The 27,027-nt window shown below is 40.8% G+C and overlaps 2 protein-coding genes across 2 annotated transcripts in view; one reads left to right on the top strand and one right to left on the bottom strand.

Moving 5' to 3' along the window:
- Positions 1 to 6,612, top strand: part of LOC133111079 (A disintegrin and metalloproteinase with thrombospondin motifs 7) — a 97,277-nt gene extending 90,665 nt beyond the window's left edge. The window contains exon 24 of the mRNA XM_061221238.1: positions 6,464 to 6,612. Coding sequence (XP_061077222.1) covers positions 6,464 to 6,612 — 149 coding nt within the window. The remainder of the gene's footprint in view (positions 1 to 6,463) is intronic.
- A 16,941-nt stretch (positions 6,613 to 23,553) lies between these two features.
- Positions 23,554 to 26,750, bottom strand: ciao2a (cytosolic iron-sulfur assembly component 2A). The gene is made up of 5 exons (XM_061222264.1): positions 26,551 to 26,750; positions 25,943 to 26,107; positions 24,525 to 24,574; positions 24,086 to 24,131; positions 23,554 to 23,845 (listed from the first exon to the last, which is right to left on the bottom strand). Exons 1-5 carry the CDS (start codon positions 26,672 to 26,674, stop codon positions 23,745 to 23,747), a joined length of 486 nt encoding a protein of 161 aa, XP_061078248.1. The 5' UTR covers positions 26,675 to 26,750; the 3' UTR covers positions 23,554 to 23,744.
- Positions 26,751 to 27,027: the final 277 nt, after the last annotated feature.

Genomic DNA, 27,027 nt, shown 5'->3' with positions numbered 1-27,027 from the left:
GGACTGGGCCATGAAATAGCAGCCTGCGGCCAAATGAGTGCATTGCCACGGTTTGAGTGAGGGGGAAGAGATAGCTTGGAGAGCGAGTGACATGTTGGAGGAGTTATAATGAGATGTACTCAGGGAAGTCAGTCTCCAGAGGTTGGACTGAGTTATTGAACGTGACAGGCTTGTCTGTACCTGGGTAAATGAATCCGTGGAGCAGGATTCTCGGGTGTTAACAAAACAGTAGCTATTTCTCTGTTTATCACATTTTAAAGCCCCCATCACACACACACACACACACACAAACAGTCAGAAAACCCAGACTGAATGCGTCTTAAATAGTGCATAGGCTGATGCATAGCTGGGTGGGTGGGTGATGTGATTGTGACGTTTTATTTTGTTTTATTCAGTGACAATTTGATTTAATGTGAGCAAGCATCCATCATCCACAATTAATGGTTGTGTACACGGTCACTATTATTTAATCGCAACCCTAATCCTAGTATAATCATTCCGTAGCTGCGCAGCGACCTCTGTGCTGTTCTCTTCACTTCTACTGGCCTGGAGTTCTTTCAGTTCCCTGCTGGAAAAAAAAAGCTCAAGCTATTTTTTTAAGCCACCTGGTAGCCGGTTAACCAGTTCAAAACAGCTGGAGGCTGGTGATTTCAGGCTGGTCATAGCTGATTCCAGTCAGAACAGACCCTGGATTGCACTGAATGAGAGTGATAAGACTGTAAGGAAATGTGCTCATGCATACAAAGATGGGGCTATTGTTGGGGAGTAGTGTTGGCATTTCCCCTTAATAAATGGGGAGTGAATGTCGTAGTCTCCTTTGTTTACTGTTTGTGTGCAATTTGGGGGCAGAGGGAAATGGAGCAGGAAGCACTGCAGCTGTGACCATTGACCTAGCTGATGTCATCTTGCTCTGTGAACTGGCTATATGGGAACGACCTTTATGGATGACATGACATGGGAGTTTTCACTGCATCCTTTATAAATAGCAATCTGTCTGTCGCGATGCCACATGAAAGAAAAGTGACTGCATGCATCGCTCAGAATTCTCTCAGGAAAGTGCCATCTCAGGGAGCTAGTAACTGTATTATTTCTATTAAGTTAGCTATAATAAACCTCCCATTTCAATTGTCACTTTGAAAGGAAAAATTCTACTTTCCTACTGTTGATGCCTCTCTGAAAGACTTGAAAGTGTTGATTTAGCAACAGTATTTGCTGCTGCTGACATATTTGGCATTTCTCCATAGAAACAGCTGACTTTAATTCTAATTGGAAGTCTATTCACGTTCATCTTAAAACTGCATATTTGTGGAGTTTCATGATGCTGCATCATCGTATTCCCAAAATTGAATGTAGGCAGTTATGTTTTTTTGGTCGCAGAAGTGCATTCTACATTTTTCCAGTCTATACCTCGAACAGATACAAAATGATATGTTTTATCATCTCCCAAAATTAAACCATCAGATTCATCAGGGTCATTGCAATGCAAAATTACGAATTTACACAGGAGCGTTAGCCCTGCAATTCCCCTGGAGCACATCCAGTAGCCCTGTAATTCACCTGGAGCACTTCCAGTGCTGGCTGCAAACCCAGTGAGAGGCACAGATGCACCCCGCAGTCAGGCTGAATCAGAATCCCCAGATCTGTGGGGAGAGCAATGACCTGGTCTTTCATCTGGTGGGGCCTGGCTTGCAGAACTGCATCACTGATATTTTCTCACAAGAAAACTGACTTCTGACCCGCCCCCCCACCTCTACCACCACCACCACCAACTCCATGGTCCATGGAAGTGAAGCGCCTGCCCTGATGGCCGCTGTGTCCTTTCACAGTAATCTCACGCCGGTTCTCAGAGGCCTCTGTCGCCTGGCTTCGGGCTCATCGGCTGCTAAAACCATAAGGCCGAGTGGGATGTGAGCGCACCGGATCCTTTTTCCGGGACGATCCGAGTCTGACCGTGAGGGGGGGATCTGTCAGTGCCCACCCCCTGCCGTCGGGGTCCGCCGTCGGGAAAAGCCATCAGCGCGGCCGCCCCTCTTCCTCTGAGCATTCCCGCCGCAGTCATACCCAGGCTCGCCTTCCTGCAGGAAGTGTATCTGTTTTACAGGCATCTCACGCCTCCCCCTCCTCCATTCCCGCACTGCCCCCTATCCCCTCCTACTGCCCCTCCTGCCCTGAGCTCCCCGTTACGCTGTCCAGAACTCGAGCTGGGACTTAAGTGCGGAAGCAGACGTTTTAATTGGACAGATAGGAGAGAACTTCATCCAAGCACTCCCCTGCACTCAGTAATAAGAGAACAGATCTATTACATAGCGTGACATTGAAGTAATTGCTAAAAGGGTTGGGAGATGACAGACGTATTTGAGGTCTGAATTGCACCCTAGATGCCTACATTTGTTTGTTTTCACTTAGAAAAAAAGTAAAACAAAGAAACAGGAAAATTAGATATCAAACAGAATCAATCATGTGGCCTTGTCAATATGACTGCTGTGCTTTTGAATGGATTTGTTCCAACAGTGCTTACATTATTTATTTATTTATTTGCTTAATCCTTTACTGAATAGTTCATGAAAGAATCGGTTTGAAAGTACATTTCCCACAGTTTATGAAATTGCATTCTGATGTGCAAAGAAAGAAAGTAACTTTTCTTCAGTACTTTGGTTTTGTGCGATGCGTACTGTGCGTACAAAGAAGAAATGAGTAGCCGCTGTTATTTTTGAATCCAGAGGAAGTTTGATCGCATGACTTTGGGCCGGAATCAGTCAAACTCACTTTGTGCAGCAGAACGCATTTGCAGTTCAGATTAATCTGCTGCCTTATCTCAGTGGGGGCTCCTTTCCTTCCAGCTCAATCCACTTTATTTTTGGCAGACATGAGGCCGCTGCTATGTTTGTGAATCCTGTGTCCTCATTTCCGGTTTGTGCGGACGCCAGTAGAAACGCATTCTCTAAACACTAGACTGCTCATCATCACAAACATTGCGAGCCATTGAAAACAATGAATTCGCAACACAGATGGTGCTAGCTCAAACAGTGATACGAGAGTTGATGGCAACTAGCCGTTTTGCCATCTTGAAGTTTGTCAATTAGCATGATGGGGAGAAAAATAAATTGACCAGTGACAGCAATGCAATATTAGCTATTTACATTACTTTCGTTCATTTTGCAGATGATTATTAGTAGCAACATAAATGTAGAGGGAATAGACCTAATGATTGACCTTATACTGTACATTATTTCTGCCTGTATTCTTCCTTGTCATTCACAATATTCATGTTAAAGTAGCTAGCTAACATTCATAGATATAAAATATGATTGGAAAATAATGTCAGACACAAAATCCACCCAGTGGTTCCAGTACAGGGCAAGGATCATTATAAAGTGGATACCGGGGCAGGAAATAAGTTAAGTATGTTTGATTGGTTAAACCACCGGTTTGAAAATGATTGCCTATTCATTCCAAAAGCTCTATGCGGGCCACTATTTAAGCTATTCATAAACCATTTTGAAACTATATTCAGTTCATTGTTCTCCATAGCACAGGAACTTAATCATATTCCATTCTATTCCAGATGCAGTTTTACAAGTGGTGCCATGTACTTCCCACAAGCAATTTTGGGAAATTTAATGATAGACCTGTATGAGGACACATGGAAGGGCGGTTGTTGATTTGGAGGTGCACAGTATATTTTGTATCTTCATGTAGACGTGCTTAGGTTTATTTTAAAGGTTTTTGTACAGCTATAATATAACATTACCATGCAGAGTCGTATCTGTATTGCACTAGCAATCTATTTCTTTGGGCACAGTTGCTGAATCCATTCTCTTTTGCTTGTTTTTCTTCTAAGATTAGTTTGGGATGTTTCTAGGCGTGATGTTCTTTTCTGTGTGGGGCGGGGGTGGGTGGGGCCACCAAGCATATGGTGTGGGATCATGTTTCATTGGAGCATTTATAGCAACACAACAAGCCGACGTTTGTTTGTTCAAAAACCAGAGTCATCCTTGGATTTGGATTTCCTCAATGGCGACAGCTATTGAAAAACAGATATAAAAATATAAACACTATAAAAACGGATGTAAATGATAAAAACAGTGGTGAGTGGGTGGGTTTGAGGACGGAGGAGTAGCCATCTTTGTAAAGGGAGGACTGCTAAATTCTGCATAGTATGCCCAACAGTCTTTCAATTTAAAGACTTTTAAGGTAAAGTTCAGAAGTTCAAATCTGCATTGGCCAACAGTGTTTGCTCATATTTTTTCTCTCTAGCTCACTAGCATGTGTGCATGAGGGCTTCTGTTTGAGTAAATATAACTTTTATTTTGTGTTCGTGGAGTGGAAGTAGCAACAAGCTTTCTTTCCTAGTACTGCACAGGAGCAAACTGTCCAATATGGGCCGAGGCCAAGGCATCATGTGGACTATCCCCTCTCTGGAGAACATTCACATTTTCTTTTTGGTCTTCCCTGTACTTTTCTTTAGCTCCCCTTTGTATCCCTGCTTCAATGTAGTTCACGCATTATGAAACACACTGTGTAAAGACTTTGTCATACACTCACTAAGCACTTTAGTAGGTATTTATTAGACTTATTTTCTTCTGCTGCTGTAGCCTATCCATTTAGAGGTTTGACGCATTGTGTGTTCAGAGAGGCTCTTCTGCATACCACTGTTGTAATGTGTGGATATTTGCCTTACTGTCACCTTCCTGTCAACTTTGACCAGTCTGGCCCTTCTCCTCTGAACTCTCTCATGAACAACATGCTTTTGCCCACAGAACTGCTGCTCACCGATGTTTTTTGTTTCTCACACCATTCTCTGCAAAATCTAGGGACTGTTGTGTGTGAAAATCCCAGGAGATCAGTAGTTTCTGAGATACTCAAACCACCCTGTCTGGCAACAACAATCATTCTATGGTCAAAGTCACTTATATCATAATTTCTTCCACATTCTGACATTTGATCTAAAAACAACTGAACCTCCATATCTGCATGCTTTTATGCATTTCGTTTCTGTCACATTGATTGATTGAATATTTGCATTAACAAGCTGGTGTACAGGCCTACCTAATAAAGTGATCACTGAGTGTAGAGTGCACAGGGACTAGGAGACATGGTCTCTGCCTCCCTCGTCTTGCAGGATGAAAGGACAGACTGCTTCGGGAGTTATTAAAAAAGGGTGACATGTTCACTTACTGGTTCTGGGTCTGAAGTGGGCAGCTCTGTTTATTTACATGGAACTAATTCACTTATAGTTTGGCTGCAATGAGCAAATATGTCACGGGCTGTTGTAGCCCTACTTTAATCAGGATACTGCAGCCTTCTGCACTGCAGCCAATTGCCACAACACAGAGAAGTCCTTGATGTTTTTTTCAATACAGAAATCAGACAGACATGATTAAAGGTGCGCTAGCTGTTTGCCCCTTATTTGCCCTCTTTGCTTGCTGTCCCTCTGCATTTAGCATTGAGACATTATGACATTTTCTCCAGGTAATGAATGTGGTGCCATTGATATGTGAAGCATTGAATAGGCTGTAGCTGTAGAGAGGCCTTTTCCTGGAGGGAACATTGATAATGTTTTCAGAACAAACAAGAGCCTGTTATTAGCCTTCATGGGAAATAAAAAATGCTGTGGCTATATCTTTTCATCTCAAAAAATTAAACACTAGCTTCCTTACGCCCCAAAGGTCAACCCACGTTGACTTAACTGGTCACAAGCAATGGACAAATAACATGAAAAAACCACCAACCATCAGAGTACAATAAAAAAAGTTTATTACAAAAACACACAATACTTTAGTGCTGGCTGGTTGACAGAATGGACCTAACAGTAGGTTGGCCAGAACTAAGCTGCTCCTAGCCTAAGAACATGCTACACCATCCCTCCGCACTGATGCAAATGAGTTTCCCTCCTCTGACCAAATCCCAGCAAAAGAGGTGTTAAAAAACATAAGCAAAAGAAAGATGCACTGACTGATGAAACAAAGATGAGCATGCAGGAGAACACAATGCTGTTACTCTGAAATGCTGCATGGAAATGAATATAAAATCATTTTTTTAGTGCCATGGTGTTCTTTTAAGAATTTACAATGCATTTTTCATTGACATGGAATTTTAGTTATGCTGCTTCATATGGCCTTGTTCAAAAACATTTTATTGTCATTTGTCTTTTTGGTCTTTGTTTTCAGGTGCAGGTGAAAATTCTGTAGACCCTCTGAGCATTTAAAAGCATTTCTCTGAATAAATGAACGTAAAAGGTCATCTGCTGTGACGATAGTGGCCTTTTCTTTGGAAACCAGAAACCAGACTTTACATCACTGTTTTTTGTACTTCAGATAATCAGATTCTTCTTAGTCCTTGATAGCGCAAATGCAGCATTCTGTGCTTCAAAAAGTTGTGGATCATGATGTTCTTAATGAATAATTGATAAATCTCTCTTTCTCTGGCTCTCGATTTCCTTCCATCTCTCCTGCTCTCTCAGGCTACGTGTGCCTGCGTGACAGTCTGGCGTTCCGCTTCTGTCAGTCCCTGCAGTGGCTGGGCCGCTGCCACCTGCCCCCGGTCCGAGCCCAGTGCTGCAAGACCTGCGGCCAGCGTTCCCGTGGTGACGAGCGCACGTCTCGACGCTGAGGCCCAGTGGATCTGACACTGGGAGGAAACACACACCCAAGTGTCTGAGACACAAATGCGTGCACACACACCCGCACGCACGCAAACACGCACATGCACACACACACACAAATGCACACACACACTGACACAAACGCACACACACGCACACACACACATACACACACACACACACACACACAAATGCACACACACACTGACACAAACGCACACACATGCACACACACATACACGCACCCACACACCCACCCACACACACACACAAACACACACACACGCACAAATGCACACACACACTGACACACACACACACAAAAGCACACACACACCCACACACACACACACACAAAATCACGCACACCCACACACACACACACACACACACACACTCACACACATGCGCTCACACACACACGTATACACAAATATACACACATGCTCACACACACACACACACATACATATGCATATACACACATATGCATACACCTGCACACAAATATGCATTACACACACACATACATATATACATATGCATACATACATATGCATACACACACACACATACATATGCATACACGCACACATACATATGCATATACACACACATATACATACTGTGTACACACACTCATGCACTGTCACACACACACCCACCCACACACACATACATATGCATACACACACACATACATACATATGCATACACACACATACATACATACATATATGCATACACACACACACACACACACACATACATACATACATATGCATACACACACACACACATACATACAAACATACATAAGCATACACACACACACACATACATACATACATATGCATACACACACACACATACATGCATACATACATATGCACACACACACACACATATATGCATACACACACACACACACACACATATGCATATAAACACACTTTTTGAAGCAAACCTGCTGCCTCTGCCCAAAGAGGGGCTGTGTGTCTCCCAGGCCCTTGGGTGGAAGCGCTGCTGCAGGGCGAGTCTCCTCCTTCACTCTGGACTGCTGGAGACACGTCAGCGCTGGGCTCCCTCTCTCCCGCTCTGTTTTTCCCCAGACCGGCGGATCAGCTGCAGTTCACCCGCAGTACCTGAGTACATTCAGGGCTAACTCTGATCGACGCAGGATTTACATTGGCCCCAGTTCCAATAACAAAAGTAAAGTTTTCTAAATACTGTGTCAGTTCCCAAAACTTGCGAGGTTTACCCTCGCAGTTCTGTCTGCTCAAGTCGGGGTTTGTTGAAAGTGAGAAGGACTACAGTACGCGGGCGGTTTGGCAGCGGAGGTGCATGCCTCTGTAATATAAACAGTGTGCTGGTTTAGTGGGCAATGACACACAATTAGAATAGGATCCCCCTGCAGTCTGCAGAATGCTTTCTTCATCGTGGTCAACCTGACCAATCCCCAGGTGCCACAACTCCCGAACACTTGAAAACTGTAGAAATGGTGCTGCGATGATGGCCTGGTGCTATGGGCAGCCGGGTGCCTTTCCCTACTTGAACTGTTGGTTTGTTGTTGTTGTTTTTGTCATTAATAAGAGATCTCTCGACATCTCGTGAGGCCATCTGAAGGGACACAGAGGTGTAAAGTAATGCAATGTTGTTTTTGTTCTTTCGGTGTTTAGAAATGTTCATGGTTAAAGGGGTCTATGCATTTCTCCAAGTGGAACTCATGTAAATGACATTTTGAATCATATATGTGACGATCAGCTTCATGAAAATCTATTTTAAAAGGTTCATACGTTTTAGTTTTTTTTTTTTTTGCAATCAAACGCTTGTAAATTATGCAGGCGGTGTCTGGCAATATTCTGTATCTGCTTCACAGCCTTTAATCCTTTGTTCCCTTTTGTTAATATATATTAATCAATATTTGCTCATCTGCAGTGTAGGTTATTCAGAAAGACGACAGACCTCCTATTTGCTTCCTGTAAAATCACTGCAGTGGGAATCCCATTTCATTCTGATGAATGATAGCTGTGTATGAGTATGACAGATTAGTGTATCTATGTTTTGTGAGTCCTTATTTTTCTTTCTTTTTATATTTCACTGCATGGTGCCTTTTGCATACATTTTAAACCACTCAAGTGTTTTGTTACTTACGTATTATTTAAAGCAATGAAAAATGTCTTTCAGTGTGGTCTTGGTGCTTTTGAAATGCAGTGTATGTGCATATTTTGATGATCTGACCGCTTAGAATCAGTGAATAGATTGGGAGTAAAAGCTGGGTTAATTCAGGGACCAAATCAGCCACTCAGTTTTGGTATTTTCTCCCAGATTGACGTGACCATCTACTCCTGTTCAGTGATCACAGTGCCGCCTGCACCGGGAACACTGAATCGCACACACTCGACTGATACGCTCACCTGTAAACCAACGGGTGATATTTACCACACAAACGGCCGTATGGCCCTAAAGGAGAGAGCCAGGGTCAACTGAAGGGGCATACCTCTGACAGAACTCCACTTCCAGCCAGCATCCCTGGGAGGAACCCATGTAGCATTTGTCTGGCTCCTCCTTCTCCCAGTGAGATGAGGCCTACTGTGTCCCACCCCTGGGAATTCATGGTCAAGGTCAGTCAATGCCCTAGCTGAGGCATAATCCTGCAATCATAGGGCCCAGCCAGCACGTGTGGTGCCGACCTGCACTGGTTGAACATCCATTGGTGCATTAATATGAGAACAGGTAGAGTACTATTCCATTATATAGTGAGGTCCATGAGTATTTGGACAGTGGTACAATTTAATTCTTTTGGCTCTTGTTTTCCAACATATTGGATTTGAAATGAAACAACATATATGAGGTTAAAGATTTAATTTGAGAGTATTTACATCCCTAACATGTACATACTCTCATCATTTATTTTATACAGTCTTATACAGAGCGATGTACAGTTGATTAGACTAAGCAGGAGACAATCCTCCCCTGGAGCAGTGCAGGGTTAAGGGCCTTGCTCAAGGGCCCAACAGCTGTGCAGATCTTATCATGGCTACACCGGGCTTAGAACCACCGACCTTGCGTGTCCCAGTCATTTACCTTAACCACTACGCTACAGGCCGCCCCAGATACTTATACTTATGGACAGATATTTATTGACCTCACTGTATTTTGTGGAAATGTGTCAAACCTTCCCCTGAGGCCATCCCACCCTGTATGTGTGTGTGCACTACCAAAAACCCCAGGGGTATGTTTATGCCTGGAAAACATGCACCTTAGGAATTTGCCTTGTTTACAAGTGATTCTGCAGGTCAGCTGCATGCATATGCAGTTAATGATGCTTCATCGATGGCACTCCCAGGGCATCAGGCTCATTAGTCTATTTCAGGTACCACCTCTGGGGCACTTTCTCACAGTGCCCAGTGGACCGCATCTGTAATGTCTGTGAGCACAGGGTGTATGTGTGCAAGGTGCTGCCTGATAAATGCATACCTGTCACAAGTGTCTGTTCTGTCAAAAATGTTTGTTGTTTTTCTACATATGCATTTCGGTCTGGTAAAAACAATTTTTAAAAAATTTGATTTTGTTTTGTATTTATGCAGTATGCACCACACCAAATAAAAAAATATACAAAATATATTGCTTTCAATTATATTGCTGAATTGTCTGCATGTTTATTGGTAATATTTGTATTTTTCATTTTCTTCACTTTTTTCACGCAGCTGGGGTGCCATTTTTTCCCTTCGTTCTTCAAAAGCAAGATTACTGTTTAAATTTTTACAGTTTCAAAAAAAAAAGGAAAAAAGGCCCTGTGCAAAAGTTGAGGAACCCTGTCAATTAGTACTTTGTAACTCCTCCTTGGACAACTATAACAGCTTATAAATGCTAATGCCAGCTAAGAGTTTTTTCTGAATTTTTCCCAATTCTTCCTGGCAGAATATTAGTCAGAAATATTTTTCGGTCTCCTTGCATGTACGGCATGTTTGAGATCTTTCCACAGATTTTCAATAATATTGAAGTCTGGGGACTGCAGTGGCCATTCCAAAACCTTCACCTGTCTTTCCTGGAGGTACTTCATGGTTTGATTTTGAGGTATGGTGTGGATCTTGTGTTTCTTGCTGGAATGCCCAACCTCTCTTCAACTTCAATGTCTGGACTGACCTTTGAATATTAGCCTCTAGAATTTCTTTTGTTTGAATTTGTTGGAATCCATTCTTCCTTCCACTCGCACAGTATTTCCTGTGCCCCCAGCTGCCACACAACCCCAAAGCATAATGGATCTACCTCCATGCTTAACAGTTGGCAAGGTGTTCTTCCCTACAAAGGCTTCACGTTTTTTCTCCAAACATACCTTCTTTGGTGGTGGCCAAAAAGTTACATTTGTGTTCAGTCAGTCCGAAGCACATTGTTCCAAAAGGCTTCAGGCTTCTCAGTGTTTTCTTTTGCATACTTTAGATGCTTAATTTTGTGTTGAGGTTGTTCTTTCTGGCAACTCTGCCATGTAGGTCTTTGTTGTTTAAAGTATTGTTGTCCTGTGAACGGCTAGACCTGTGGCTGCTACTCCTTTTTGCAGCTCTTTTGCGTTGGTTCTTCTGAGCATTTCTCACATGTCTCTGGCCATTCTATCTGAAAACATTCTTGGTCTTCCTGACCTTGCCTCGATTTTAACTGTTTCTCTTCCATTTTCTAATAATGTTGGAAATGGGTAGTTTGAAACACTGAGACAGTTTTTGTAGCCACCTCTATCTTGGTGGAAATTGACCATCTTCTTTCTGAAATCCTTGGAAAACTGTTCAGAGGAACTCATGGTTGTTACACCAGACAGAACAGTCACTGCTGTTGGATAGTTTAGAATTAATTCAGAATAAAAAGTTCAGCCCTGGAAATATACTTTCGCCTTTTTAAAAAGTAACAAAGAATAATCCAAAATGGTTTCCAAACTTTTGCCCAGCGCCCTTTTCCTTTGTTATATAATTTATAAAGAGTAAAAAATATCAATAAAAAACAATCTTGCTTTAAAGTTTGCAGACTTATCTTTAATTATTTACCATTTACAGTTCATGTTTGCTTTCAATCTCATACAGATTCATTGTAACAGACACTTGAACCAGGGGTACCTAAATTCCTGCACCCCACTGATGCAGTTGAGTTTGCAGTTGCTTGGACTGAGGCCAAGTTTGGGCACTGGTCTGAGTTAGTACTAAAGCCCTTTCAGCTGGTCCGCTCAATAATGAATACAGCATGCTTCAACAAAGCCCAGTCCTTCAAAATTGCAGTCTCATTTTACTGAAATGTTAGACGCTGAATGGATAAAGTATTCTGAAACTCAATAGAGACAACACTTCCATCCAATGGAGAAACAGAAGATGCTCAGCTGGGGGTTTGCAATAAAGAGACGGGTTTGCGTCTTGGTTCTTTAAGTTGACGTTTTTTGCAGCAATATCAAGCATACAACTCAGAAAAATACATTCCATAATGAACCACACTGGCTTTATCAATAAAAACCACATTGACAAATTTCCCCATTCTATTGTGAGCTGTGGTTATGGTGTTGACTTCCATGAATCACACCTCCGAGTAAGCTGTCCTCATACATAGATTGAATTGCTTCAGTTCTGGCCGCAGTGCATTATGTAGTGCATTATGCAGTATGTATCCTGGAGATGACTCACCTTGAACTATGTTATTGTTTGTATATCTACAAGTGTACGGTACAGACATGCATGGATGGTCACAATGAGATGTAGTTTGTGGCTTCTCCTCTTCACCTGATCACAGATCTATTGTAGTCTTTGAAACTTCAGTTCTGACAATGTTCTTCAGCTGGAAGTGGTGGTGGGAGCAGGTGTCCGTGATCTGGAAGCTGCTTTCTCACTCTTCACAATCAAATTCTGAAAGCCTGAATCGAAAAATCGGATTTGGTTCACGTGTTTTCGTGTGTGCCAAATGGCATTCCTGTACTACACAGAATTCCAAAGCTGGTAGTGTAATCACTAGTTCAGTGGAACTAAAGGCAAACACCCTTCTTAGTGGAGGAGAACAGCATTTCTCAGCTATGTATGCTGCGAAACATTCCAGCTTAGCTTTTATTCAGCTGAACTGCAGAATGCACATTTGAATGTGTACCGTCCATAAAGTGACCAGTGCTCACTATGCTGTAAACATGAATTCTAATGCTTTTTCTTCTCCTGGATCCCTCTTAAGCACATGTATGCCACGTGTCAAAACCTTGCCTGGTTTCATAAGTTTCCACTGACAGTCACGTGGGTTTTATTTTTTTCCACATGCTGTCTGACTCTTGAGAGTGGGCTGAATGGTCCTGCAGAGAGTGGTTTGGGATGAAGAGGTTTGCTGGGGGCAGATGAGGGAACTTAAGTAACATCTTTTGGGGAGGGCGTGGTGGAGGATTGTTTGTAAACCTCAAACCTCCCTTGGCTTTTTTCATCTTCTCTTTGGTTCTCATTTCTGTCACTTGTAGCAGTTGATGGTAATGGTCATTGCATACCTTACCTAAATGTTTGCTTGGCTTTGTTGTCTGCATGTATTTAGGATTACAAGCTATTGTCTGGTATTCATGATCAAGAACATTATTTATTTATATTCAGTCATGTTATGCTATTTATTATATATTTGTGATATCTAAGTCTTCTCTGCAAACTGTACAGACTGTTGTGCATGAAAATCACAGGAGTTCAGCAGTTTCTGAGATACTCAAACCACCCTGTCTGGCACCAACAATCATTGCACAGTCAAAGTCACTTAGATCACATTTCTTCCCCATTCTGACATTTGGTCTGAACAACAGCTGAACCTCTTAACCATGTCTGCATGCTTTTATGCATTTAGTTGCTGCCACATGAATAATTTCTAAGAACACTCTCACAAGAGTAATGTAATGTGCATATCTGACAAACAAACCTCGCCATGGTTCTCCAACATGGTTCTTCAATTTGTTCTCTCATGCAGTGCATCAAGGGTGAAAATACCCCCCCCCCCCCCTATCACTATAGGTGTGCCCCAGGGCTCAACTTTAGGACCTACACTCTGTTCTGTTTTTATACGTAGCATTGCACATCTGCTGGTAATGCCCGAATGGATCAGTTTACTGATGACACTACAGTTGTGAGATTCGATCCGGTGGAGAAGCGGATTGTCTCAGCCCTGCCTACGTGGGAGGAGAGGACATGATCTTGGGTTGCGTTAAATAGTCAGCCCACCAGGCAGTGCCACGTCTCCCTCCTATGGTGTGACAACGCTATTTCTCCATTCACTACACTAAGCCCTCACCAGTCATCCTTCTTTGCTATATAAAACTAACTAAGACAAAACCGCTTTGCTCTCTGCTTTATTACCAATGTCCCAGTCACTTCGTGCCATTGCATCTCCCTTGTTGACTGCCCAACCCTCCACAGCAGAAGAGTCATTACATTTACATTTTTTTACATTTTAGTCATTTGGCAGACGCTTTTAATCCAAAGCGACTTACAAGTGCATAGGTTCTACCAGAAGTCAAAGCATCACAACCAGAACTAGGAAAATACACCTGGACTGCTGTTCTAAACATATAGTCGTCATCATAAGTGCAATTTTTTTTTTTTTTTTTGGGGGGGGGGGGGGTTAGACAGGGATAGGGGTATCCGAAGGGGGGGGCGGGGTAAGTCAGGAGGGAGGACTAAGGTAGAGTTTGAAGAGGTGTGTTTTGAGTCTGCGTCGAAATAGGGGGAGGGATTCTGCTGTCCTGACAGTGGTAGGCAAGTCATTCCACCACTGAGGAACCAGAACGGAAAACAGGCGTGAACGTGCAGCTCGACCGCCAGGTGCCCGTAGAGAGGGAACCGTAAGGCGACCAGAGCTGGCAGACCGGAGTGGTCTAGCTGGGGAGTAGGGAGTGATCAGGGATTGTATGTAATGTGGGGCAGTCCCCTTAGCAGCCTGAAATGCCAACACTAGGGCCTTGAATCGGATGCGTGCGGCAATAGGAAGCCAGTGGAGGCCAATGAGAAGCGGGGTGACATGAGCCGGCCTGGGCTGACTGGTGATCAAGCGGGCTGCAGCATTCTGGACCAGCTGGAGGGGCTTGATGGCGCACGCTGGGAGACCGGCTAGGAGGGAGTTGCAGTAATCCAGGCGGGAAATGACGAGCGCCTGGACTAGGAGCTGGGTGGCTTTCTCCGTCAGGAGATGACGGATGCGGCATATATTATACAGAAAGAACCTGCAGGTTCTGGCAGTGGAGGATACTTGTGGAGCCAGGGAGAGGCAGTTATCAAGAGTCACCCCAAGATTCTTTGCCTCAGTCATTAACTGATACTTGTTTATCTATAAATCAGTCTTACACCTCACGCCTCACTATCTCTCAAACCTCATAATTGCATAATTCCCAGACGTGCTATAACCTTAGATTTGCCAATTTCATAACCCTGGCCATCGCTAAGACCTTTGGTTGTAACTCATTTCTTTGCCGCCCATGACTGGAACTGATTAAATTGCAAACTCTCCAATCTCAACACGCTTTGTACATACTCCTATTGAAGACACTGTATCTGCTAGTTCCCCCAGCAATTTGTAACTGCTGTTTGTCTACCATTCTCTATGTGTATTGATTCAATGTAATTGTATTGTATGTGTCCCGTTTTATCCTTGACAATACACTGCACCTAGTTTTAATGCATTGTATGTATTGTGTGAATTCATGACATGCCGTCTTGGACAGGTCAGTATGTCATGAAGCGAATAAAGCTTTATTCATTATTGTTTTTGGCTTATATAAGGATTTAACTTGTTTTCTTTGTATTCATTGGAATGGAGCTGTAAACTACCCTTCAGGAGAGTCTCAATGATCAGGTGGGCAGGTCTCAAAATGATTGTGTGGGAGCTGAGTTAATGAACCCCCGCCCCCTCCCAACACATGCATATGCACACAGACACACACACGTGTGAATTATAATATTTCTGTCAAGTTTTCTCCTACCATTTGTGACAGCCCATTCTGTGACATTAAACCCAGCCTTCACAGAAGAAAAAAGGGATAGCAATGTCTTGCTGTTTTGTGGTAGTTTGTTGGCCCAAGCAACAACTGAATTTCATGTGAGAAATATGATCTCTCTGACTCTTCTTCATGGTGCAGCGTTTTATATTAACTCTCATCTTTTCATGCAGCATTTTTGCAGTTTGGTAAACGCCATCTCTACCCCAAAATTTTGCATTTAAGATGGGATAGTTTGTGGAAATCTACTTGAACTATGACTCCATTGCAAAACTGTATCATTTTTTATGTTGGTTGAAGGCTTTAAGTATATTGTATGGAAATGTACATCTATAACTAAATATGGCATCTCATTGGCATTTGCTTGCCTCCAAGCCTCCAATCAAGAGTTGCTGTTCACTGCGCACATTGTTCTTATTTCTCTCAGCTCTCAGATTTTTATTTGAGTTTCATCCTCTTAAAGGTGAGCAAGTATATGTTACTGTATGTCCTAGTCACATTAATGAATGCATTCACTTTGTTGATGTGTTACCCTCCAAATCGGTTTAATTTAAAAAGCTAAATATGACATGAATGCACTGTTGGTTGTTAAAGCTTCATGAATTGCCCTGTCTAATCCTGCTGTGGGTACCTGCACACGGCTTGGGAACGCTGGTGTCTTGGTGTTAAAAATTGTATCCACAGTCAATAGCAAGAAGCGTGTAATAGTCTCCTCTGGAGGAATTGTATTTGTTCCCCTAATTATTCATCTGTCTGACCAATGTAAAGAGATAAAAGCCTGAAATTGGCCTGATTAGGACAGAAGAACCTCTGCAAACAAAGCAATTCTTGTTCCATTGTCAAAGTAATTCTGCCAAATGGGTTGGCAGGCCACCTGGGAAAGCACTGATAGAAGACAGTTAAGGAGTTATATTGGCAGTCCACTAGCAGAGGCTGAGAGGCACTCCATTTCATGAACACTAATATATTGGTATTCACAGGAAATACATGTTTTTTCATTGTTGCATAAACAACTTAATATATGTCTCAGAAATTATTATTAATATCCTGGTTTGTTTCCAGCTCTTATTCAGCTTCTCCACTAATTTTCTGCCACAGCTGGTCACAAGCATTACAATGATTAGCTGCATCTCAATAATTATAAATAATTACATACTCTCCAATCTGCCTGAGCTCATAGTGTACTGTTGTTCTGAATTGTTGTGTGTCCTTAAACTCTAAATATAGAGCTTGCTCGATATGCAATGAATGCATATTATATGTTATATATTTCCTCTTAATACTTCACTCACTGCCTACAGTACACTGTCACTCTCAGAAGTGCCAGCACCTAGAGCCCATGTAATGTTCCACCAAAAACACATCTTTGGTCTGCCACATGATTTCAGAGGTATATACGGTACTTCAATTATCATGAGGTATGGACTTGAAAAGATACATTCTGACAAAATGTAAATTAGCTCATTAAAATTACAGATTCAGTTTTGTAGCAGTCCCAAGTAAAATATCAAGTAACCAAGTAACAATTCTTTCAGATTCTAAATAAGACATGTCTGAAGATTGTTTTGAGACATGTTTGTATCACCAGTACCCAATTTGGGTACCCAACATTTTTCTAGGCATCTTTTATTTTTCTTGATGAAAAATTATTACATTTATCTAACAATGAGATTTGTGATGTGCTTTACCTGCCCCTAAAGCTTATGACAAGAAAATTGTCTGAAAACACTCTCCTGGGTTTGGAAAGGTTTGCAAAGTTTGATGATAATAGGATGATTATGCACTGAGAAATATGGTTCAGAGTCTTGTAATATCATCCAATATCATCAGGTTTTGAGAAAATCAACTCCACAGATGGAAATGGTAAATAATTATATTAATTTCACCATACACGTGATGTAATAATTCAAAATGATGACAATTATTATCCTGAAAGTTGAATAGTTGAGGGATTTGCAGCGGTAAACAGAAAAAGGTCAATTGGACTGAAAATGTGTTTTTTTTCAGTGGAACAGAACCTTAATTGGTGTTAACGTGACATACACAATGATCCAGTAATCAAAATACAAGACAAGGTTACATGATAATGCATTACATATTTAATGATTAATGTATGATCAATAGTCAAGGACATGCTAGCAATTGAATATTTTTCATTAGGATTTTATAAAACAGCAAGGGATTTTGTAACTGGATTGTGATGGTAGTACTGCACTATTACCAGGTGAAGATTTGTAATGTTATTTACGCTGTACTTATTGTTTTACAGGTTGTTGTTACTGTATAAGCTCCTAGTCAAGAACCAAAAATCCCAACTTCATGATTATTTTAATCTGACTATTAAATTAATCTTTGTCATCCTCTGATATAGTCTTTTATCTGTACACAATGCATATAAAGGGAATATTATATTGTTTTCATCAAATTAATATGAGAAGAAACTGCATTTCATTATTTTTAGCTGCCAACAGAAATAAAATGATCTGCTTTTCTGGCCAAGTAAGAACTTACTGGAGCAAAGAATTGTGGGAGATTCTATTGAAAGCGGAAGTGTGGAGGGCTGGTGTTTTGCTAGCTGACTGCCCCCTACCAGTTTTCCCACGGTGAAAGACCTTTACGGTCAATTGGAATTACCCCTGACAAGCACCACATCCCACACAACAGCAAGAAAATATGGACAACTAAACAGCATGGTTATTTGAGGAGGTATATGTGCATACATCAAGTGCATAAAACGGTTACTATGGCCACGATTAATATGCTTGCCCATAATACCGTCAATGTAAGAGCTAGTCCTGTAAATTGTGTTCCGGCATAGTTATTGCACTTAGACTTCAAAGGTGTTGGCTGAATTAAACCTAAAATGGATTGTTGATATTAGAATACATTAGTATGTGAGTCCCATTGGGGTGCTGACAGACAGCTGAGGAAGCAATGTTATTGAGAGAGAGATGATTAGTTAATATTAAAGATGGGTTTATCACACACCTGCCTCATTGGTCCAGTCTTTTGCCTGGCTTTCTGTGTATCAATTTCAGCATATGCAGTACCGGGAATAAGTATTTGTCCCCTTCCTGATTTTCTCTATTATTACACACTGAATGGTTTCAGATCAGTCAAATGATAATATTAGTCAAAGGGAACCTGGGAGAACACAAAACACATTTAATTATTTTTCAATGATTTCATTTATTGAATGAAAAAAGTTATTAAACTTCCATATCACCACGAGAACACCACCACCTTGGAGGAGCATGTTTTTTTGGGGAAATAAAAAAAAGTGTTCTAGAGCTATATTGTTTTCAAGAGTGATACCAGAGTGATTGTTACACCAGCATGAGGATGTTCATTCAAGAATATTCCAATCACATATTTGTGATCCTACTCCTTAAATGGGTTAAACGTAATAACTTTGCATAACCTAACTAACTTAACTTTAAGCTGCAATAATGGCAACCAAATTCTTCATGTAGTTTTTCACAATTTTCTGGTACAAAACAGAATTCATGGTTCGTTCAAAAATGGCATTCATCCAGGTCCCAAGGCAGCAAAACATCCACACACCATCACACTACCACCACCATGTGATGTTCTTACTGTGAAATGCTGTGTTTTTAGCAAATGTGAGAGAAGCATTGATGTATCCTTTGGCTAACAGTGGCTTCCATCTTGTCACTGTGCCCTTGGAGAACTTTTGGCTGGCTGGCTGCTCCAAGTGTTTTCCGCTTGTGGAGGGTCCTTTGAGCATGGCGTACTGTTATCTCTGTACCTTTTCATGGTGCCTCTGAAGTGCTTTTTCAACCCTCAAGAGGACTACTGCCCTTCCTTTATTTGGGAGTACATAACCTGTTTGGGGAGGTGAGAGTTGAGCATATGAATGATGGCTCCGGTCCGTCTGAATTGCTGTTGGATAAAGGTATTGGTGATGTTGTTTATGTTGACCTTCCCCAGGGGACTGGTCTTTGTATGTTTGTGTTCCCAGCTAATCCTCAAGATTTTCACTTTCCAATATTCCAATATCCTATTGTAGACAGGAGGTTTATTCTTATTGTGGACGTCACAATGACCAACAACTCATTTTCTGAGTCAGAGTTAAAGGCAAAGGGTGCATTGACAAATTAACAATATGGCTTTGGAGAAGAGACGGCCACCAAGCTAAGGAGCGTACCCTAGATTTTAATGGATGTGATTGTCAGCATGTATTGCAGGGACCATTACGGTCTTGTCTGGAAATGGTTGATGGAAAATGTGTGTCTCCTTTATGTTTAATGCCTAACCTAGTATCTTGTATGCTTCTGCAATGGTATCCAGAATGGACTATGGGCCAGATTGAGCAATGATGGTGTTGTCAACGGCCTACTTCTCACGGTGCTGGAGGAGGCTCTTCACTCTTTGTCTTACCACTGTACACTTAAGGATCCACCATCCATTGTGTACAAAATTTGGTCTCTCTGTGCCCAGTATGGTGGAGGATAGCCACACTGAAAATCAGGAAATAACATTGTAGTATCTTTAACCTGAGATGGAACAATTAACCAATAGCTCCCTTTTCTGACTCAGACATAAATATATCATTTATATTGATCCTTCCTATTGAACTGTATCCCCCATACACCACCCTGACCTAACCCCAATTAAAACCATAAGATATTGGTATTGAAGACGCCCAGGTGTGTAACCATTGATTTTGGAATGACATCAGCCAAGGTTGAACCCTTTGTTTTCATTATGAGAAATGTGCCAGAAGCAGATCATGCTATTTTCAGTGGACTCGACTGCCAATCTGAAAATAATTAGCAGTGAAAATGATGAATGAAAGCTTTCATTTCAAATCAAACTAAGGGTTTTTGTTGTGATAGAAATGGGCTACTGTTACAGAAATGATCAGGTTTACTCTCTGGAGTGATGGTGTAATATTTTCAAATTGTGCAAATATTACACTTGAACTGCAAACAAATAGCTTAGAACCCCCATGCTTACGGTATCCCACAAGCCTCACCTAAATGGGAAATGTGTCTAACCTTTGTATTGTTTCAGAAAGACTAACAGTCAATGATTACAATGGAAGACAGTTGCCTTCCTCAGGAAAAGATGGGCATTGTTCAGGTCAGTTGTGTTCAGTGACCGCCCATGTGCCATTGTATGTGTAAGACATCCATGCTGTTGAGTACAAATCACAGTAGAAGCTGCTGTGCAGTTCTTTGCAAAGATTCAGCTGTATATTTTACATTGTGTTAACATTAGGTGGATCATAATTACACATGGTATAGTTTTAATCTATTACTATGAGATACACAATCACAAAGTTAAAATTTTTAATTTGTATTCTTCTGGTTCTCCTTTAAGCACATGCCTTCAGAATTCACTTGTCTCTGTGTGGGGTGCCAAATGGTTAGACCTGGTGACGTGAATAACAAATTCAATTCATTGGTATTCCAGTCCTTGGTACACATTTAATCAACCAACACTTCAATGCTTACTCATGCTGCCTGGTCTGTTCATGTTTTGGTTGATCACTTTCTGAATCACTTAAAGCAATATCAAAGTAACTGATCTTCAGGGACAGAAATGGATACTTGTTGGATTGTTGGCACTAAGTAATGATGTGAGCATTACTTCAGTAACTGAGCTTTGCTGAATTTAAAAGGAAAAAGAAATGGTGTCATTAAAATAAAGTCACGCACCAGAAAGAAATTTGTGTATAATACACACACACACCAAGAGTTTTTCCCCTGCTCTCTGATTCTTGGCTGACAAGAAAAAAAAAAGCATCAATGAGAGTTGAGTTCCATACTTTGATCATGTAATCTGAATAGATGAATAGGCAGCTCTTTCTTGTTTACAGAGTTGAACCATTTTAGCCATTGTCTTTGCCAGAATCCATCTATTTTCTAATTGTCTTTGTTTGTGAATAAACCCGCTTCCTCTGCCCTTGAGATTGAATCGGTGCTCAAGGGTTTCTTGTATTGCAAAACACTTGCCTTGACACTTGACAATTGCCTACCAGAAGCATTAATTTGCACTTCTCCTTGCAGGAATAACTTCAATCTTGCTGCCCTGGCAACAAAACATGGTATTTACCATGAAGTAGAGGCCAGTTTGACGCATCCGTCTTGTTTTTCATGACAATAGAAGTAGTTATGAGTTTTCTCTAACAGTGATGATCATCTGCAATACATTCTTCTGTGCTGTGGAACAGAGTAGCTCAGTGTTCCGCATGTCCTTGGGCTTGTATAATATAACCCCATTCAAACAGTGCTCATTCTTGCTTGTGTTTTCTTTTTATGTTTGAAGGGCAAAATTCAGTACGCACTCATAGATCTTGTCATGCTTTGCTCCAGCAGGATCCTACTCCCCCTCTCAAAAGGTAAACAGTGCCCCCAGATGGCACAGTATATGCATTACAGAGGTCACGATGTGAGAAGAACAAAGCAATATATAGTAGTGTGCTTTTTAAAAATATAGTTCACTTTCTGGAGTTTTTGATATTAGTTCAATTTTAGTGTGTTTTCAAATGCCAGTTTTCAGTGTTTGTGTGCAGTGAAGGATATATCCAAAGGCTAAAAATAAGTATATCCAATAGCTTAATCATTGTGGTTTAATTAATTCCAAAACAAAAGCAAGACTGATTTGAATGTGCTGCAGGTGATGGCATATACATTATGCTGTACATAATTTCCTATCTATCTGACCTTGCGACCCTGTGCTTGTAGCCCCTGTGCTAAGTAACCATTGGCCATCTGGCAGCATTCCCCCTCTCCGCAGTAGAATGAGTACCTTTCCAGCAGAACTGCAGAATCTCTGACAAGACAAAAGGTATCTGATCCCTCACTGAGTGAAATCACTATGTCCATCACTATGGTGTAAGATAAGAATGCCTTTAAGCACTGCTTTTCGGCACTGTAGGCAAGTCATATTGATGTAGATATACTGCATTCAGGGATAGGACAAACACTTAAACAGTTGGCAAATGCCAGAGTGCGAACGTGAATGGAACAAAAGGATATTAATAAGGTATGGTAGGATTGTTATAAAATGTGCCTTCCATCAAAGTTTAAACTGAGACAAAAACACAAATGAATAACCAGAGATTGCATCATCAGGTTTATGCAAATTATTCATACAGCCAAAAAAAACAAGGCTTCAGTTCATTTCTAAAAAACTTTATGTATCAACACTACTAGTTTTTGTCAAATTTGTTTACAACAGTGCAGCATATTTGTTCCATAATATGAATGGCAAAGTAAACTATTATGGTCATAAAAATATGAAAGCAAAAAATAGGTTTTTTCTTGCTTGGTGATTCATAGAACAAGACGACAATTTTTTTCCGGTCATAACATTACTTTCCGCTAATTGACAGAGCTACAGCAGGAAGCTGCCATTTCCCTTGGTCAGGCCCTGTTCTTTGTGAATAATCTCTCAACACAGCTGGTTCATGTTCTTAAAATAAATCATCTTTTAATGTTAAATATATCCACCTGGGAAGACCAGGGAACTTCCAGCCTAAGAACAAGCCGTCATCTCTACCTTTCCACCTAGGTTTCATTCAGTCCTGTACTTAATTATTTCAGGGACAAAAGTAACAAAAGGGCAGTTTCTCCAGATATTATATATGCCATGTCTGTAATGTATAAAATGTCCATGTCTACTGACAAGTACCTGAATGACTGACCCTCACCTTTATCATTTCTATACAAAGTCATATCGAGTCCATGACTGTACAAGTTTCATAAGGCATCTGGGGTGATTTTATCTAAACATAAAATCCTGGGAAAAACCTAGTTTGGAGTACCAAATAAATGCCAATCCTCTGTGGGCCTCAAGCTCCCCATGTCATTGGCACTTGACATCCAATGTTTTCTTGATTTTCAAACTGGAAATCTCAAGATTGAGAAATTTTACCTATGTACGGGACTTCAAATAAATGTCAAGGTTCCTACCTAAAGATCTACATATGTGTGAAAAACAGAATTGTCAACTACTGAAAGCAGAGATGAGAAAGTTCGGCGAAAACACTATGATTGGCTCAAATCAGTTGGGGTTACCGGTGGTAACATGATAGCTACACATACGTTGAGGTTTTGGGGAAGCCTCGCTCTCCCATGGCTAACTGAGTGCCCTTTGAACACAGAGGTTCTGGTCCGTGTGAGGCGTGCTGAGGCCTCAGTCATCAGGCTCAGTCACGCACTGCTCCACTATCTCCCGCAGGTTGGGGTTCTCCATGGCGGCTGCAACCCGCTCCTTGTCGTTGATCTGTTTGTTAACTGAAGGAGGGAAGGACTCTGTTAAACCTCATTGTGTCACCAAGAACCAAATTCCACAACATCGTGATAAAACTAATCGGTGAAAATAACAACTTATTTATGCCTGTGATGTGAGGACATACAGTAGATGTAAAACCAGTCTAAAGTAGCGATTCCTTCACCCCGCCAACAAAACTATGACATCCATGCATCCCCCCAGAACTGAATTTTACTGAATGTTAATTATGTGGCTATACTTACTATCTTCCTCTGTAGAGTGTGCTCCTTCAGAAATGTAAATTTCCAACTGAAGGGGAAAAAATAACAAAAAATGTAATTAATTTACTTGGAGTCTGAAGATCTAAATTGTACAAGGGGCATCACGCAATGGAATAACTAGGAAAACAAGTTCACAGTTAGAATGCTACAGATTAGGACACCATAGCTCTCTCCATCAGTACCTGCTGCTAAAAAGGCTCAACATTTAAAACAAGCGGGGCTACACAACTGAGGGACATTGTGTTATATTTGTATTGCAGACATGACGAAGACGTTTCCAGAAATGATCTCACAGGTTTGCAAAACAGGAAACTAGGCGTGATGAATAATGACATGAATGCTATTGTTAGACAATCTGTAAAAACAAAATCCTGCTTTAAAATATCCTTTATTGTGAGGAGAAAGTCCGACAGATGGTTACCTTGTGTTTAAAGGGCAAACATCTCTGGAGCTTGACTTGTAAACAAAGACCTGTTGGAATAAAAAAATAACTATTAAAGACCAATGGCATCACATTATACACAAACCACAATATCAACACCCTGCAGCAAGTTTAAGACTTAGATATCAAGGAGGAAATGTCTACTTGAAAACTTGAAAATAGGCAATGTCAGAATAAACTGGGATACTTTCAATTGAATTGCCTGTTATATTTTCCAGTCACAACCAAAGCATAGAAGAAACTCTTCCCAACAAAATGGATGATATTCTAAGTTTTGACTGCCTGCTGACAGTGGTGCTGTATCCTAAGCCAAGTCAAATGTTATTTCTCAAACATAAAACGTAGATACAGTAGTCACAGATTACTGTAACTTGGGAACATGTCCTTGCTGTACAGAGATAGGGCAAACTGTATTGCTGTGGATAGAACACTGGATCTGGATAGAAGGATAAGATGTCCAATTCAAAAGATGTCCATGAGCAAAGAGATCCGAATTTCAGCTTTTCTTTCCTGGTATTTTTATCTAGATTTGTTAAACAACTTATAGCATATCATCCAAACAAACAACAACTGAAAGAGGCTGCAGTAAAAGCCTGGAAAAGCAACAGTTTGGGGATTGCAAGCAAGGGATACGCTAGCAAATATTAAGCGTTATTTACTTTCATGTGCTTAAATTCTCTCTGTTCCAATACGTTTGCTCACCTACAAATTTGGTGGTCTGATGCCAAAAGTGCTATGTTCTAAGTAGTTTAACACATCTAGGTGTAAATACAAGAAAATAATTAACTCTTGTCTTGTGTTCATCTTTTTATCTCAATCCCACATATATTCAGTGTATTGCAAAAACAAAGGAATTGGCCTTGCTGTTCCAATACTTTTGGAGAGGACTGACTGTATGCGTTTGCTATGGTTTTACAGAATGACAATTACTTTCAAACTGTGCTTACTACAGGGGCTTAGGATAAGCATGTCCAGACCTATGGACAACACAAAGTAGAGGATTCGGGCGACAGTGTGGTATTATGGTTAGGGAACAGGGCTTGTAACACAAGATTGCAGGTTTGATTCCCAGTTGGGCCACTGCCCTTTAACCCTTGAGGAAGGTACTTAACCTGTCTTCTGGGCATATCCAGTTGTAGAAATTTACAGTATATTTAAAAAAATTACTAAAAAGCCATGGTAAATTGCCATTTACTTTTTTCCAAAGGAAGCAACTTCATCCACATAGCAAAATGAACAATCAGTTATATGGACACTATGTAGAGTTGACACCTGTTGTTTTTTGTACTTACTGAAAACAATAAGCTAAATTGTATCCCTGAGATTACTATGGGATACAATTTGTGCTCCGCTGTTAGATAATGTAGTTGTACACCTCCTCATCAAATGAAACCTACCAATCAACGTTGCTAGTGAGCAGTGGGGTACTGTCGGGGTGAATTTGATAATGATAAGATATTCATCATCGCCTAGGTCTTGGACCTCAACGCATTTCTCAGACACCACATCCAGCTCTTCTAGTGTGTTGGGTTTCTCCGGGTCCCGAATAGTACGAATCACGTCTGAAAAACAAAACCAAAAAGTACATTTGACAAAATTATGACGTTGTTGATCAGACAATGACATATACTTTGAAATCTAACTTATTCAGCAAGATAAATGTCTTTATTTTCCAACTGGCCACTAAAAAGCGATTAAAGCTAGCTATCTAATACGTTTCTGAAATCTAGTATGCTAGTGTACTGTATAACTATAGCCTATGGGTCGGTTTCACAGAGATTAAATTAAGATAGTCCTGGACAAAACTGAGTTTTTCGGTGGAGAATCTCCATTCAAATTTGAATTTAGTCTAGCACTAGGTTTAATATGTGTCTGTGAAACTGCCCGTAAAGCAGCTAATTAACTGTAAGTAGTGTTTCTAGCTAACGTTAGCAAGCTAGGAATTTGAGATCTGAAACACGGTGTCTGCCTTTAGGAATGACTACAAACCATCACGTCAATTTACCATAAACTTCTAGTGCTTTCTCTTCCATCTTTTTGTTGGTTTGTGCATTCTTGTGTTGAGAAATTCTGGAGAGCTGCAAAACCTTGGATACTGTATAAGACACCAGACCAGACACTATTTCCATTTTTCAATTTGCGCCATAGTCAAGATGCTTCCGAAGATATGCCTGCGAGCCTGTGACTTTGACAGTCCAGCTTTCGGTTCCTTGTTTTGATTAGACAATAAAAATCGAATGCAGAGTACATTAAACCGAAAACAGCCCGAAAGCAAAACAAAATTGTATTTTAAAACGAAAAATAGTATTAATAATAACTATTTAACATGCAATGTATTCGTTGTTCTTTACATTTTAACATATATATCAAAGTGATTGCCTTGTTCTCAATGTTAGCTTGCATTGATTGATCTAGTCTTTAATAATATTGAAACAACCAGTTATCCTATTGGACAATCATGGTCCAGGTGACCGCACGTGAT

The sequence above is a fragment of the Conger conger genome, chromosome 15 (assembly GCF_963514075.1).
Source record: "Conger conger chromosome 15, fConCon1.1, whole genome shotgun sequence".
Classification (NCBI taxonomy): Eukaryota; Metazoa; Chordata; class Actinopteri; order Anguilliformes; family Congridae; genus Conger; species Conger conger.
Note: the sequence above shows the minus strand (reverse complement) of the source record. Positions and strands in the feature narration are given on the sequence as shown.